This window comes from Azolla caroliniana, unplaced genomic scaffold (assembly GCF_043228905.1).
Source record: "Azolla caroliniana isolate FFs.n. ecotype wild unplaced genomic scaffold, voAzoCaro1.0.p SCAF_5, whole genome shotgun sequence".
NCBI lineage: Eukaryota > Viridiplantae > Streptophyta > Polypodiopsida > Salviniales > Salviniaceae > Azolla > Azolla caroliniana.
In genome coordinates, this window is record NW_028230440.1 from 5751063 (window position 1) to 5764571 (window position 13509).

The 13509-nt window shown below is 38.9% G+C and overlaps 2 protein-coding genes across 2 annotated transcripts; one reads left to right on the plus strand and one right to left on the minus strand.

The window, feature by feature from the left end:
* The first annotated feature begins 867 nt into the window (after window positions 1-867).
* On the plus strand, window positions 868-3909 carry LOC147863886 (ATP-citrate synthase alpha chain protein 3-like). Its single transcript, XM_087319699.1, has 13 exons — window positions 868-970; window positions 1089-1202; window positions 1354-1416; window positions 1797-1958; window positions 2099-2179; window positions 2272-2323; window positions 2423-2537; window positions 2632-2713; window positions 2814-2909; window positions 2997-3098; window positions 3187-3303; window positions 3410-3526; window positions 3636-3909. The coding sequence occupies exons 1-13, from the start codon at window positions 872-874 to the stop codon at window positions 3705-3707; spliced, it is 1272 nt and encodes a 423-aa protein (XP_087175825.1). The 5' UTR covers window positions 868-871; the 3' UTR covers window positions 3708-3909.
* A 1690-nt stretch (window positions 3910-5599) lies between these two features.
* LOC147863887 (protein trichome birefringence-like 25) lies at window positions 5600-8600 on the minus strand. The gene is made up of 3 exons (XM_087320350.1): window positions 8253-8600; window positions 7158-7438; window positions 5600-7067 (listed from the first exon to the last, which is right to left on the minus strand). The coding sequence occupies exons 1-3, from the start codon at window positions 8371-8373 to the stop codon at window positions 6312-6314; spliced, it is 1158 nt and encodes a 385-aa protein (XP_087176476.1). The 5' UTR covers window positions 8374-8600; the 3' UTR covers window positions 5600-6311.
* Window positions 8601-13509: the final 4909 nt, after the last annotated feature.

The following is a 13509-nucleotide window of genomic DNA, read 5'->3' on the forward strand; positions in this document are numbered from 1 at the left end:
TTAATGGTCATGGGATCGAAATCAGGAATGGAACCAGAATCGGGATCGGGATCAGGATCAGGATCAGGACTGGTTGAGAGAGATAGAAAGGCAAATGGATGGAAAGGGTCACGATTGTTGGAGTGACCGATGTTGCCAGCATCTTGGCTTTCCATGTACTTTGCAAAGCGATCAACGTGCCTGCCTTTGGCTTTCCATGTTCTTTGGGGGTGACCGACCATGGGCTTCATGCTCTTTTGGGGGAGTGGTCGACCATGGGCTTCATGCTCTTTGGGAGTGATGGAGTGGGGGCTGTATGTATGTATGTATGTGAAGGAAAAAGAAGAGCAGGAACACAAGAAAAGGAAACAAAAAAACAGAAAAGAAAATGCTTTTAGTGTGTAGAGAGTGTGAGAGCGCGTGTGTAGTGTCTGTGAATTAATTACATGATATAATTAATATATACAACAATAGACTGACTCACGTGAACAGAGACAGAGTAGAGTCTTTTTGGCAAGAAGAAGAAGAAGAAGAAGAAGGAAGAAGGAAAAAGAAAAAGCAAGACACAAGAAGAAGGAAGAAGAAGAAGAACAGGACTTTACTTCCTTCCATTCATTCCATTCATTCATTCATACCTCGTGCGTAACCCCGCCATAGCCTATAGACATCGCCATTCCCACCCATCACCAGTCATTCAGTAGCTCTGTTTCTCTCTCTCTCTCTCTCTGATTCTTCTCTTTCTCCTTCCCCCTGCTTCTAGTGTTTCCTGTTGTATGTACCCCTCTACTCCACACACACTATCACTACTCTCTGTTCTTCCCCTCCTTCTCTTCTCTTTTTTTTTAATCTCCCCTTCTTGTAATTTGACTGCTGTAGTGCTTTCTGCAGACCCATGGCCAGGAAGAAGATCAGAGAGTATGACTCGAAGAGGATCCTCAAGGAACACCTGCAGAGGCTTGCCAACATTTCACTCGCCATCAAGTCCGCACAGGTACCCCACACACACACACACACACACACTCACCCATACCTATCTACCTACCTACATACATACATACATACATGTGGTCATGAAACTGATCCCATTCCTTCCTTTTTCATCAACTAAGGTGACCCAATCCACAGACTTTGATGAGCTTGTGACCAGGGAGCCATGGCTCAACTCTACCAAGCTCGTCGTCAAACCAGACATGCTCTTTGGCAAGAGAGGGAAGAGCGGACTGGTATGTATCCTTCTCTCTCTCTCTCTCTCTCTCTCTATATATATATATATATATATATTCTTGTCTATTCTTTCTTGCTTTCTTCTAGTGGTATGTAGATCTGTATATCAACCTCCCTATTCTCTCCCCTGGCCTTTCCATTTCTGTCTAGGTTGCTCTCAATTTGGATCTTGCTGGAGTCAGGGCGTTTGTGAAAGAGCGCCTTGGAAAAGAGGTATGTAAGGCAGCACAAATCTAAACTAAAACTAAACCTTTGATCGTAAAAGATAAACCTTTAAAAAGATTTTCAGTTTTGACACAAAGCAGTCTTTACGTTCCGTGGACAGATTGCACTCTTAGCTTTGATTTTCTATGCACATACAACATAAAAATACATAACCTCAGTAAATATATGGATTTACATCAACCATGAATAGTTTTGTGTCATTGTGTGCTTCTATTCATAGCTATACTAATTGAATTCCACTAAACAAGATTCCCTAGGCGATTCTTGCATCCGTCTTTATTGGTAGCTTCTACTGAATGGATATATCTGGGTGATTTTCGACATCCAATTCAAATCTAGCAAATGAGTTCTTCCTTGACTTTGTGTAGGTTGAAATGGGTGGAGCCAAAGCCCCAATCACCACATTCATCGTGGAGCCTTTTGTGCCTCATGACGACGAGTACTATTTCTCAATTGTGTCGGAGCGCCTCGGTTCAACAGTTAGTTTCTCTGAATGTGGGGGAATTGAGATTGAGGAGAACTGGGACAAGGTAAAGGAATTAGGTTCCACCTCATCTAATAAGTCCGATTTCCAAATCTGTATAATTTAATTGTGAAAATATGTACTCTGAGCAATGTGTTTTTTACTTTAAAAGCCAGCCAGTGAGTAATATGTACAAATGCTGCACAGGTGAAGCAGGTGTTTGTTCCAACTGCACAGCCATTGAGTGATGAACTTGCTGCCCCTCTTATTGCCACTCTGTCATTGGAGGTAGGTCATCATTGTTCGTGATAATATTCCGTGTTCAGAAAGTCTCGATTCTTTGTGTGTTCAGATGTCATTTAATGGATCTTCATCTCCAGATCCGACCCAAAATTGAGGCTTTTATCAAGGGTGTATTCACTGTTTTTGAAGGTGATGCCATCTTTCTGCAATTTGCATTTTGAAGTGGTTCTCTTGTAGCAAAAAGTTTTAGCTATTTTTTGGCTGAAAATGCTTCTTATGGGCTAACAGATCTTGACTTCACTTTTTTGGAGATGAACCCTTTTACTCTTGTTGGGGGGGAGCCTTTTCCTCTTGACATGCGAGGGGAACTTGATGACACTGCTGCCTTCAAAAACTTCAAGAAGTAATGATTGTGTTTAGACAACTATATCCATTCTTGAAATGTTCAGTTATCAATTCTGCTAATGAACTCTAGGCTTGTGCTGAAAATGCTGTAGGTGGGGTGATGTGGAATTTCCACTGCCCTTCGGAAGGGTCATGAGTCCTTCAGAGAAGCTTGTCTATGCAATGGATGAGAAAGTATATTCCTGACCTACTCGTTCAATTTGCTTCATTAGAGTGTCGTAAATGAAAGTTTTAGTGGCTGTGAAATTAATGTGTGTTCTCTTGCCTTACTCAGACTAGTGCATCCCTGAAGTTGGCAATATTGAACCCGAATGCACGCATTTGGACGATGGTTGCAGGTGGAGGTGCAAGTGTCATCTATGCTGATACAGTAAGGAAACCTAACTATAGTGTCTTCTCATAATGTTTCTATATATTTATTTAACACCACTAATATGAAAATGAATTGGAAATGCAGGTGGGAGACTTGGGTTATGCTGCTGACCTGGGTAACTATGCTGAATATAGTGGTGCCCCAAAGGAAGACGAAGTTCTCCACTATGCGAGAGTACTATTAGATGTAGGCTCCCTAAGCACAAAACCGTTTTGTATGTTATTGTTTATAAAAACCAAGCATCAGTCAAAAGATATATGTTTTTCTCTTGCAGTGTGCCACAGCCAATCCTGATGGCCGTCCAAGAGCCCTCATTGTTGGTGGAGGAATTGCTAATTTTACTGATGTGGCTGCTACTTTTGGTGGTATCATTAGAGCAATGCGCGAAAAGGTGACAGAAGTCATGAAAATTACTTGTAGCTGAAAACACAGATATAATGTGCAGCAAAAAAAAAAAGGAAACTTATTCTCTTTATGGTTTGTTTCTTCATGCACAGCAAAACCAAATGAAGGAGAGTAAGTTGCGAGTGTATGTGCGGAGAGGTGGCCCGAATTGGGAACAAGGTCTTGCAAAGATGCGGTCATTGAGCAAAGAGATCAATGTGCCTATTGAGGCATGTGCATGTTTTTTCTTCTTCTTTGTTCAGCTGCGGTTTTATATATACGTATTAGGGTGATTCATGCTTTTAGTTTGCTTACTTTTGATTTTTATTGCTTTTTTAGGTGTATGGTCCAGAGGCTAGCATGACAGGGATCTGTAAACAAGCCATTGATTACATCGAAGTGTCTGCTTGAGTCGAATCTGCTGGTTGAGTTAAAGCTTCACTTTAACAGCTTAACTTAGCTCCTAGATTTGGCATTTTTTAGGGAAGTCCAAACATTTAGTCTAAAAGAAGCCAAGCAAATGTAATAATGAGACTCTGCCAATGATTGTAAATTCGGAGCTTGTATCGGTAATGATACATCTTAATGCATTGAACTTGTTTGTTGATGAAAATGATTTGTCTTTGTTAGAAAATATGATTAAGCCCTCCAATACTAACGTTCATTTCATACAAAAGAATTGAACATGCCCCTAGTTACAAGTGGATATTTGAGTAGAGACAATTTAATAAAATCACAACTACCTGTCAGATAAAAGTTTAGCTCTGCAATCAGCATGAAAAGTCGAAACCTTGGTTGGTAAAAGGAAAAGTGACAATCATAAATAGAAACAAAGGGTTTCAACAGCTCTTCTAGATGGAATAGGTTGGTCTACTTTTTTGATGTAGTAACTGGTTCATACTCCGGTTTCTAGTTACTTTTTGTTCTCTAAGCATTTGCTGTGACCATCTCCATGAATTCAATATTTGCAACATCTATCAAATTTTGTTTCACACCTACATCATGAAGTAATGTTAGGTTAGATGAGGTTTGAATGTAAAAGATAGACAATTGATGCTTCCTAAATTTGTTGAAACCTCTGCATTAAGGACTAAAAACCATATCGAAACTAAGCTACATTGATGTTCTGACTTTCTTTATGCAACATATATTTACCTCTAGTTATTCCCATCTTTCATATCGGAATGCCTTTCAATGATATGTTAGCGTGACCTTGCCAAAGATAATGCCACCAAAAGATTTGGTTGAAAGGCATGTTGGTATCAATATGCTCAAATGAAATGAGCATGATGCATTATCCCCCATGAACGAAAGGAAAGAGTAAGGTCATCTAAATATATAAGTTGAAGCAAGATATGAAGAGGACATTGCTCTATCCCATCATGCTAATTGCAGGAAGATGGCTCATTATAAGGCCCTTTTTTACACTTGTTACGTGGAGGATTTGTCATACAATCCTCTAACATTGATACATATATTTCCTACTCTATGATACGATAGGGTATAGCAAGAGCTCTTCACATGGGTTATGCACTATAGTGGAATGGATTTGCACCGTTACGAGGTTGAATGGGAGGAGTATTAGTTCACCATTGTATTGTTTCTATGACTTAAGTCTAATGCGTAATATAATGGAATATGAAGACCAGATACGCTTGTAACTACAAAGAATCCTCACGACATTCTTCATCGCCATCACCACTCCCTATGATGTTACAATTCAGAAGCAATTTGTCTTGTACATAGGCCATTACTCCATCTTGGACCAACCAATACTGGAGATTTATTAAAGTCTGAAGTTTTGGTTCATCTTATTTTGGGCTAACAAGAATGTCTTCAAGAGCAATGGAATGTCGACATGTAGATGCCTAGACATGCTTCAAGGAAACTAAAGTACCTTAGGAGGTTTTGCCTATATATTTACATTTGTGTGGTTTGTTGTTTGCCAAGATGAGATGTCTCATTTAGTCTCACGGGCCATCTTTGCTTTCTAGTATATAATGATCATTTTTCTTCCTCCTTTTTAAAACTATATATCCATTTGTTTCATGTGGTAAAGTTAAGCTAATATTTACTAACTATGCAATCGGGTTCAAATATCACTATTTGCATTACTTTACCAAATACCATTGTTGAATGTAGGGGTTGAAAACATGACCACACTTACCCATTGAGCTACATGTCTTTTACTCTCCCTCTCTCTCAAATAGATGTAGCTAACATGTCAACTAGACAAGGGTCACAATTAAGTGCGAGCAGAATGCAACTTTTAATGCATAGTAAGGTGCATATACAAACCCACAATTTTATTAGTATGATTTTTTTTTAGAATTATGTGCCCCACACTTTTTAAAAGTTACATACAAAGGTTTGTAACATAATTCTTCACATGAAAATCCAATGCACTAATGGTCCATGGATAGCGATCCCCAACTTCAACTTCCATTGGTAGTTTCTACATATTCCATTCATGTTTGGATATCATGTATGCTTGTATTGAAGAGGAGTTGAGTTGTCTTCTATATCTTGTCTTATTTAAGATTGATACAATAGAAAGGACAAGAAAATTCAAGGTGTTAAGAGTTTTTGCGAGGGAAAGTGCTAAGTTGTCAACACCTTTAATTTATTACAAAAACTACTCTTTCAAAGTTGTCGACATCTTTAATTTATAACAAAATCTGCACTTTCAACAACTTCATAGATAATTGCACCTCAACAACAACTGTTTGTGTTTTTTCATGATTTTGAAGCCAGGTTTTGTTTTTGGGGAAAGAATTTTTCTTACTCATGAGCGACGAATTTGAAGTGGAAGGCCATTGATGGCATTCAAGTCTTGTGTAATACTCGTTGATGTGAAGGTATTCAAGTCTTGTGTATGCTAAAAGATTATGAGGATATGGTTTCGAGGTTTCAGCAAGTAACGTAGTTGGTTTTCCACACATGAAACACATTCCCAAAGAAGGTATTAAGGTCTTGTGCATGCTCATTTGACATCGATCAATTATAGGTGTACCATCACGCGAGGTGATAAAAATATGGTTTAATTGTTTCTGTAAGGAGCTGGCTCCACATATCAATGGGTCCTGGCAAGCACCAATGCAAGCAGTCATTTACAGGCTCATTTGGTTTTTGGATCCTATAAGGGCCCGGATGCCCATCTGGACGTAGGAGAGCACTATATGTGACATCCAAAAGCTTTAATCTTGGAGGCATTAACCCATCCTTGATCACCATCACTTTCATGTACTCCTCCATCTGAATGTTGTACATTGCATTGCTCATCCATGGTAACGGCATTTTCATATCAGTGTCAGCGTAAGGCTGTGTTCTATTGCAAGATCCTCCATTTCCCCATGACCCATTTTCAAAATGAGGTACTGTTATCGTCCGCATGATGGTGATCCCATTGAATTTATCCACCATATGCCTTAAAACAGTTCCTAAGGCTATCTTCATGGCAGGGAGCATATCAAACTGTGTAAGATTAAGTCCAGACCGAGGATTACTACCTAATATTGTATTGTTCATGTAATATATACTAGGTCTAAAGTACCAATAGCCAGTTGAGATTATCGCGACATCGTAATTAGCAAATGGGAGTGACCATGCCATGTCTGGTTGGTCAAGATGAATCTTGTAAATATCATTTTCAACTGAGTGATTCACGAGGAATGGCGACCATGAGTTTGCTAATGTGAAGTTGTAATAAAGAAATTCCCATGTGTACTCTTTCTCTTTCCCATCATTATACAAGTTTGTCGGGTCGTCAACCTGCAATGGTATTGAGGTAAGTACTATGTCCATAATCAGTTTTGTTCAAATTTGCTAAAGAGGACAAACAAAGAAGAAGATATTTCTGACCTGAGACAGGGCACATAAAAGAGCTTGCATTTGATTACGAGCAATCGAGTCCCCAATGAATACCATTCTCTTCCCCCTCATCATTTCGAGGAATGATTTAGGGTTAAATGGTTGCAGTTCACAGTCTATAGGTTTCCATTTCCAGTAGAGAAAGCCTCTGTCTGGCCTCCCGTTCATCATGCAATTCTGATTCGGTAGAATATATTTACACGTGTCATTGGTATACAATGGTGGAGTAGAATCAGAGATCCAATGACCTCGAGTAAGATCACAGAAATTCCCTAAAACATGTGTCAAGCATAAATATTCCTAAGAAAATAACTTTGGAAAAATCATAAGCAGCATATTTTATGATATAAAATGTAATGCAAACTGTCATTAATGGTTAGAATAAAAAGCGGCAGAAAGAATCACTTTTTATCGCAAAAGTTAACTACAGAGATCACCAAATCCAGCCTATCTAAGCACAACTAGGCTATGGCGAGTCAGCAAAAAGCTTGAAATTCTTATAAGCTAAATTCAATGTACAGAACTTAACCAGATTGATGGTGGGAGATCTATGATCATCACATATCCCCGAAATTTTGATCGGTGCATTTGAGGTGTAAGTCAGTCCTATGTCCTAGGGTATCCCAATATGGTAGTCACAAACTGGTTTCCAAAATAGTGAAACCCATCTACCAAAAACATCTGGTAGGTCTAGAATTGCGGAAATTGTCTGCATTCACAGGCTGACAGTAAAGACTATTCCACAAAATGGTGAGCCAATGTGTTATAGGCCTTATTAACCTTTCCCTCCCCTAAGGACGCCTTACACAAGCTGCCTGTCCAATTTGGGCCTTTCACATTAGGCTGGACATTATATATAGACACCCATCAGGATATCTAGGAGCATAATAGTAATGGTAATGAGTCAGAAAACTATGTCCCCATCTGAAAATTACCACATATGGAGATGGTGGTCTTATATGGGCATGTGTGGAGTTCAAAAACAGAAGATACAGAATGTTAACGATTCTTAATACTGAATTATGCTCCACACAAAAAAAAAAAAAACATAAAATTAGAATAGAAAAAATGGAATCAAAAGAATACCTTGGGATGGTGCATAAAGAGGAGGAGAAGCCTCTTCTTTCTGAAGGAACATACTGATGTTATCTCCATTACACCCATTGATGAGGATGGTGGGAGCTTCTTCTGGCTGATGAGGAGGCATACTACTGCTGCTATCTCTACTAGACCCATTGATGAGTATGGGGATGGTGTTGTGACTATCGACAGAGGTGATTGGAAACGGTCCTTGGTGAGGAAGGACTAAGAACCACCAACAATTGAAGGCACCAAAGCCTAAGAAAACAATGGAAAAGACCCCAGTTAAATTGCAGCAGCATTGTTTGTCACGACGACCAAGGGACAAGAAAAAGGTTCCAAAGGAAGGGGAGTCCATGGAACCGAGGAACAGGGCCGGGGAGGGGGGGGGGGGGGGGGGGGAGCAAAAGCTATGGCAGACAGAGACAGAGAGACAGAGTAAGTACCTTTGTATAAGGTGGGTTTGTTGTTGGAGTAGGTTTTGTTTGCGCTGTAAAGAAAGCTTTGGCTTCAGAGGGAAGGGAGAGAGAGAAAGGTCGTATTGTCTCCTTCTTCCATAGCTAAACGTTCGTTGAAGCATCACCATCGCCCACCATCACCATCACCATCACCACCAAATCAAACAGGTGGAATGCTTCCTTAGAATCTAAGAGAAACCTTATTATTGGCCCTCTTCTCTCTCTCTCTCTCTCTCTCTCTCTATTGAGAATGGTCGTACTAATGGCGTCCCAGAGAGGTCTCTCTCTCTCTCTCTCTCTCTCTCTCTCTCTCTCTATATATATATATATATATACATATATATATATGTATGTATATATATTGAGAATGGTCATACTAATGGCATCCCCCGGAAAGGATATATAATTATGTCACATGGAGATAGACCCAGATGAGTACCACTTTCCATGCAAATGTCCAGCTTACGCCGAGATACGAGCAAAATACCCGAGACATACCTGGTCGGTCCCTCTCCCACCCTCCCCAAACTATTATTAGATACTCTAGATATAAAAGAAAATAGGCAGATATGTTGTGAAATGCACATAAGAGATCAAAACCAGCCAACTTAACTCCTTAGTTCTTACTCAATTTATAGTTGATAGTAATACAAAGGTACCCATTTGGGTTGGCTTAGCTAAAAAGGGTGTGCTAAAAGGGTGGGTCGGCTTAGGTACATGCATCCTAAAAAGGGTGACATGCTAAAAGGGTGGCACAAAGGAACACATGCACACCACAATATCTTAGAGCGAAAACAACTTAGAGAGAACAAACTACAAAAGGTTTGACGATAATATTTCTAAGATTCACTAGAATGTCACAAACGAAGTTTTTCGGGGACATGGGGAGATGGCGAATGTGGACACACCTACAACCACTCAATCTCTTCCTTGATGAAGCAGAAAACCAAAGAAGAACCAAACACCCTCAGATGTCGGGTTTCAAAGCAACTCAACATGGTGTAGAAGCAATTAAAGAAAATAAGGGAGCGTGAGCTACACCGCCTAGATGCCATGGTTGGACCACAGGTCACACCCACACCGAAACCCTTTGACCTCCCACTTCTTTTCGAGAGGCTTGGGTGGAAATTACACTAGTGCTACTACAAAGTCATTTCCTTTATTGAATATGTTACATCATAACACGTTTTGTACAATACTAGAACTTTTTTAGCTCAAGTTCTATTTTTATTTTTGATGATTGGGTAAATACCCTATTTTATTGTACACCAATTGTCTCATGGGCCAAATTTGGCCGGTAATCTCTCTCTCTCTCTATCGCTCTCGTAATTAGATTTAATTACCCTAGTGGTAAGTCGACAACACTACAAGCACTGAGTCTTGGGTTCGAAACCCAATTTCCTCACCTCTCTATTATATACTTCATATATATCTCTATTTCACTAGATGCCACTATGGAATATAGGGGTTGAACCCATGACCACCTGCAACCTTACCAACTGAGCTACATCCACTTGGGCTCTCTCTCTCTCTCTCTCTCTCTCTCTCTCTAGTTCTGGTTCGATTCACGTGATCGCAAAACACCCATCTCGAAACACGTGCTCTCGTCCGTCCACCACCAGGGAACAAGCGCCTCTTTCAAACTTGTTCATCTTCTTTCCATTTATCGGATTGTCCACTTGCTAGTTGGGGCAAAGTGTGATGACTAGCATCTTGAATGGGCAACTAGTGAAAGGAGCCACAGGGATTAGCTTGTGTGGGGTATGTATAAATAACATTGGTTGAGAGAGCTAAGGGGTTGTGGTCAATGCAATGGATAGTTTATGAAAGTAATCATCATCGGTTAGTAAGTTATGTAGAAGGGAGAACTTTAGTGGAGCAAACTACATTGTTGAGGCCAATGAAATGGATGGTTGATGGAAAGCGGCCCTAGGGTTCGTATGTACGGGGCTAACTTTAGTTGAGTGAACTTATTGGCCATGATCTATGGAGATGGTGATTGGTGAAAGTAGTCGTTAGAGTTAGTAAAGTATGTATAAGGGATAATTTTAGTTGCGCGAACCACATCGTTGTGCCCAATCGAATGGGTGGCTAGAGATGCTAGGGTTTGTATGCACGAGGGATAATTATAGTTGAGCATACTAAGTAAACGTGGCCAATAGAGTGGGCGGCGGCTCCAAGTAACCATTAGTGTTAGTAAACTATGTGTAAAGTATAACTTTTTTTAAGCAAACTATGCATAAATATTAATTTTGTCATCTCTCTACTTCTATTATGCTTTGGACACTCTACAATATGTGCATGGTATTTCCATTTCTGTTTATTTGTTATTTGGTCTACATCCATATTGCCCATGCAACCATATATGATATTAGAGTTATATTGGTTCTCTAGGCTTGTAAGATGAAAAAGACAAGAGAGAATCTGAATCAAGGTCGTGACAACTAATACTCTCAAAGAGCGAGTATTACGGAGGATAACCATATCATAGGATTAAAAGTAATCCTTTTTTCTTTACATTCTTGATTAACCCTACCACGAGATAAGTTATCGTTCTGCTCATAACAACAAGCTTGATGGAATGAACTACACATTTTTTATGTGGAGTTCAAGATGATCACCATTTAAACTTCCTACGCGCTTTTGGACAATATACTCAAAGTCATTGCAAAGCTGATGGAAAGTTGGTTTGCATCCACGTGACTTGATGATCCTTATCCCTCTCAATGTATCTTGATGTGCAAGCATGGTGAAGGTGAATTGAAGTCTATGAAATCCATGTGATATACACATTGAAGTCAATACAAAGCTAGTGGAAACTTTTAAATATCCAATATACCTAATGATCTTCAATGAATTCTTGAATGTAGGGGACTTTATCTGTGTAGGCATATACCGATCAATGGTTGTAGTACAAACCATATATCAACATGTATGAACTAAACCCCATAGAGATGTTTTGCACTGTTGTGTGTGGATTCTCGAAGAGTTAGAATATCCCCGGACCCCCCAATTCATTTCTATTGCATTAGTGTTTGGAAAAATGATATCTTCAAGAACTCGATTAGTACAATCAATTTGTCCATCCATTTTCACAATGATCAATTTTATTGAACAAGAACTTTGTTCAATTGAACGCCCTCAACCAAATTCGGTCAAGTTTTGATTATAGTTTGAGACAATTTATGACAAAAATTTTAACAATGGAATTCACTATTGAAATACTTTCCCACTTTGCATTGGGATATACACAATTGTCATGACAAACTAGCTACCTCAAGGATATATTGGCGTGATAAATAGGAGATTTGTGTGCATGTTTGTTAATATCCTTGTAAAAGCACGAGCAATTGTTTTTTACAGTGCATGTGGACACACATTTTATGAATCTTGGGATGTCCAACTCTTGAACTATGACATTATTGAAACATATGTTTTTAGTGTTATCGATCCATAGGCACACAAAATATTCCTTTCTGAAGTTAAATATATTTTCAATTTTGTAGTTCATTTCATAGTAATACTAGTATGAGTTGAGCACCGTATATGACTGTACATCAACAACTACAATTGTGAGCAACAACCACAAGCTCTAATGATATTCACAATGATTAACGCTTGTCACAACGATTAACAATGTCATTGTTTGGAATGTTAGCTAACGAGGAAAACAATGAACAACAACTACAAAGTGTGGCAGTGCCACTTGATGATACATAGTGATGTCTTAGCCCATGCTTGCTTCATGATGACTAGGGTTGATAGTGAGGGAGCAAAAAATAGAGAATAAAAAGAAAACCAACTCTTTTTAGGGGTGCATTTCTCCCCAAACAAACTCATTGTTTTTAAAAAAGCTTTGTTCCTCTTCTTAAAAAGAAAAAGAGACCCCCTTCTCAAAATGCAACTGGCAGCAATATAACTATGGCAACTTTGTCGTTTAGACAACAACAACATTATATTGATTCTCCTCCCAAACATTTGTAATAGAGTCATATCAACCATGCCCTAGCTTTATTCTTAAGATTCACAAATAGGTTATGTATTTGATTGCGAAGCCTTCATACACATGTTAGAAAGGCATGTTAGGACTACCTTGGTCTTCACAAAGAAGTGGGTTGTATTTAATTAGAGGCCAATGTCGTTCTTGGTGCTTAGTATTTATGCCAAATTCGAGGGGTGGGCGAACAAATAAAAGTAATGACATCAATTTCTGACATTCAAATAATTTTGGCACTTTGTTAGTGCCTTTGCAACAAGCATTTTAGTTGCAAGGTTAGTTGTTGCATTGTATCGTTGATTGATCCAGTTTTTTTGTAGGAACAAATTCATTAATTTCCTAGGATATATATTTAGTATCAAGTACTACAATTTTTATGAAATGGAAAGGAGTGTTAGTGAAAGGCTAGATTATAATGAAGCAAAATTGAAACAAATAAAGTGGGATGACCTCAAGCTATAACCACCGCGTCTAGAAACATGTATTTTCTGATGGACGAGAATCATGTTTTTTAAAATAATAAGTGAACATTTCGTGATGAAAAGGTTTATACTATTAAAAATACCAATATGTTTTTTTTTTGCTGAATAATTGTTTCGCATGGAAATGCACAAATGCCTCCACATGGTTCAACATTCCTTAGGAGGATGGAGTTCTCAAAAGCATGGTAGGAGGCTTTACAACATTGAGATGTCAGTTGAAGCTTTCCACGCAAACATATGCTAAAGTTTAAACCATCTTAAATAGGTAAAAGAATGAATTTTTAGTTTGAGCTCGCAATGAGTGAAGGCATTACCATTTCCTGCCT

What these genes read in the sequence shown, in the direction of transcription:
- LOC147863886 (XM_087319699.1), top strand. Translation starts at nt 872, where the DNA reads ATGGCCAGGAAGAAGATCAGAGAGTATGACTCGAAGAGGATCCTCAAG. An exon ending in TCTATGCAATGGATGAGAAA is followed by an intron (nt 2,714 to 2,813) that starts GTATATTCCTGA and finishes TGCCTTACTCAG; the next exon opens with ACTAGTGCATCCCTGAAGTT. An exon ending in ATGCGAGAGTACTATTAGAT is followed by an intron (nt 3,099 to 3,186) that starts GTAGGCTCCCTA and finishes TTTCTCTTGCAG; the next exon opens with TGTGCCACAGCCAATCCTGA.
- LOC147863887 (XM_087320350.1), bottom strand. Translation starts at nt 8,373, where the DNA reads ATGCCTCCTCATCAGCCAGAAGAAGCTCCCACCATCCTCATCAATGGG. An exon ending in TCTTTATGCACCATCCCAAG is followed by an intron (nt 7,439 to 8,252) that starts GTATTCTTTTGA and finishes CACATGTTTTAG; the next exon opens with GGAATTTCTGTGATCTTACT. An exon ending in TTTTATGTGCCCTGTCTCAG is followed by an intron (nt 7,068 to 7,157) that starts GTCAGAAATATC and finishes ATACCATTGCAG; the next exon opens with GTTGACGACCCGACAAACTT.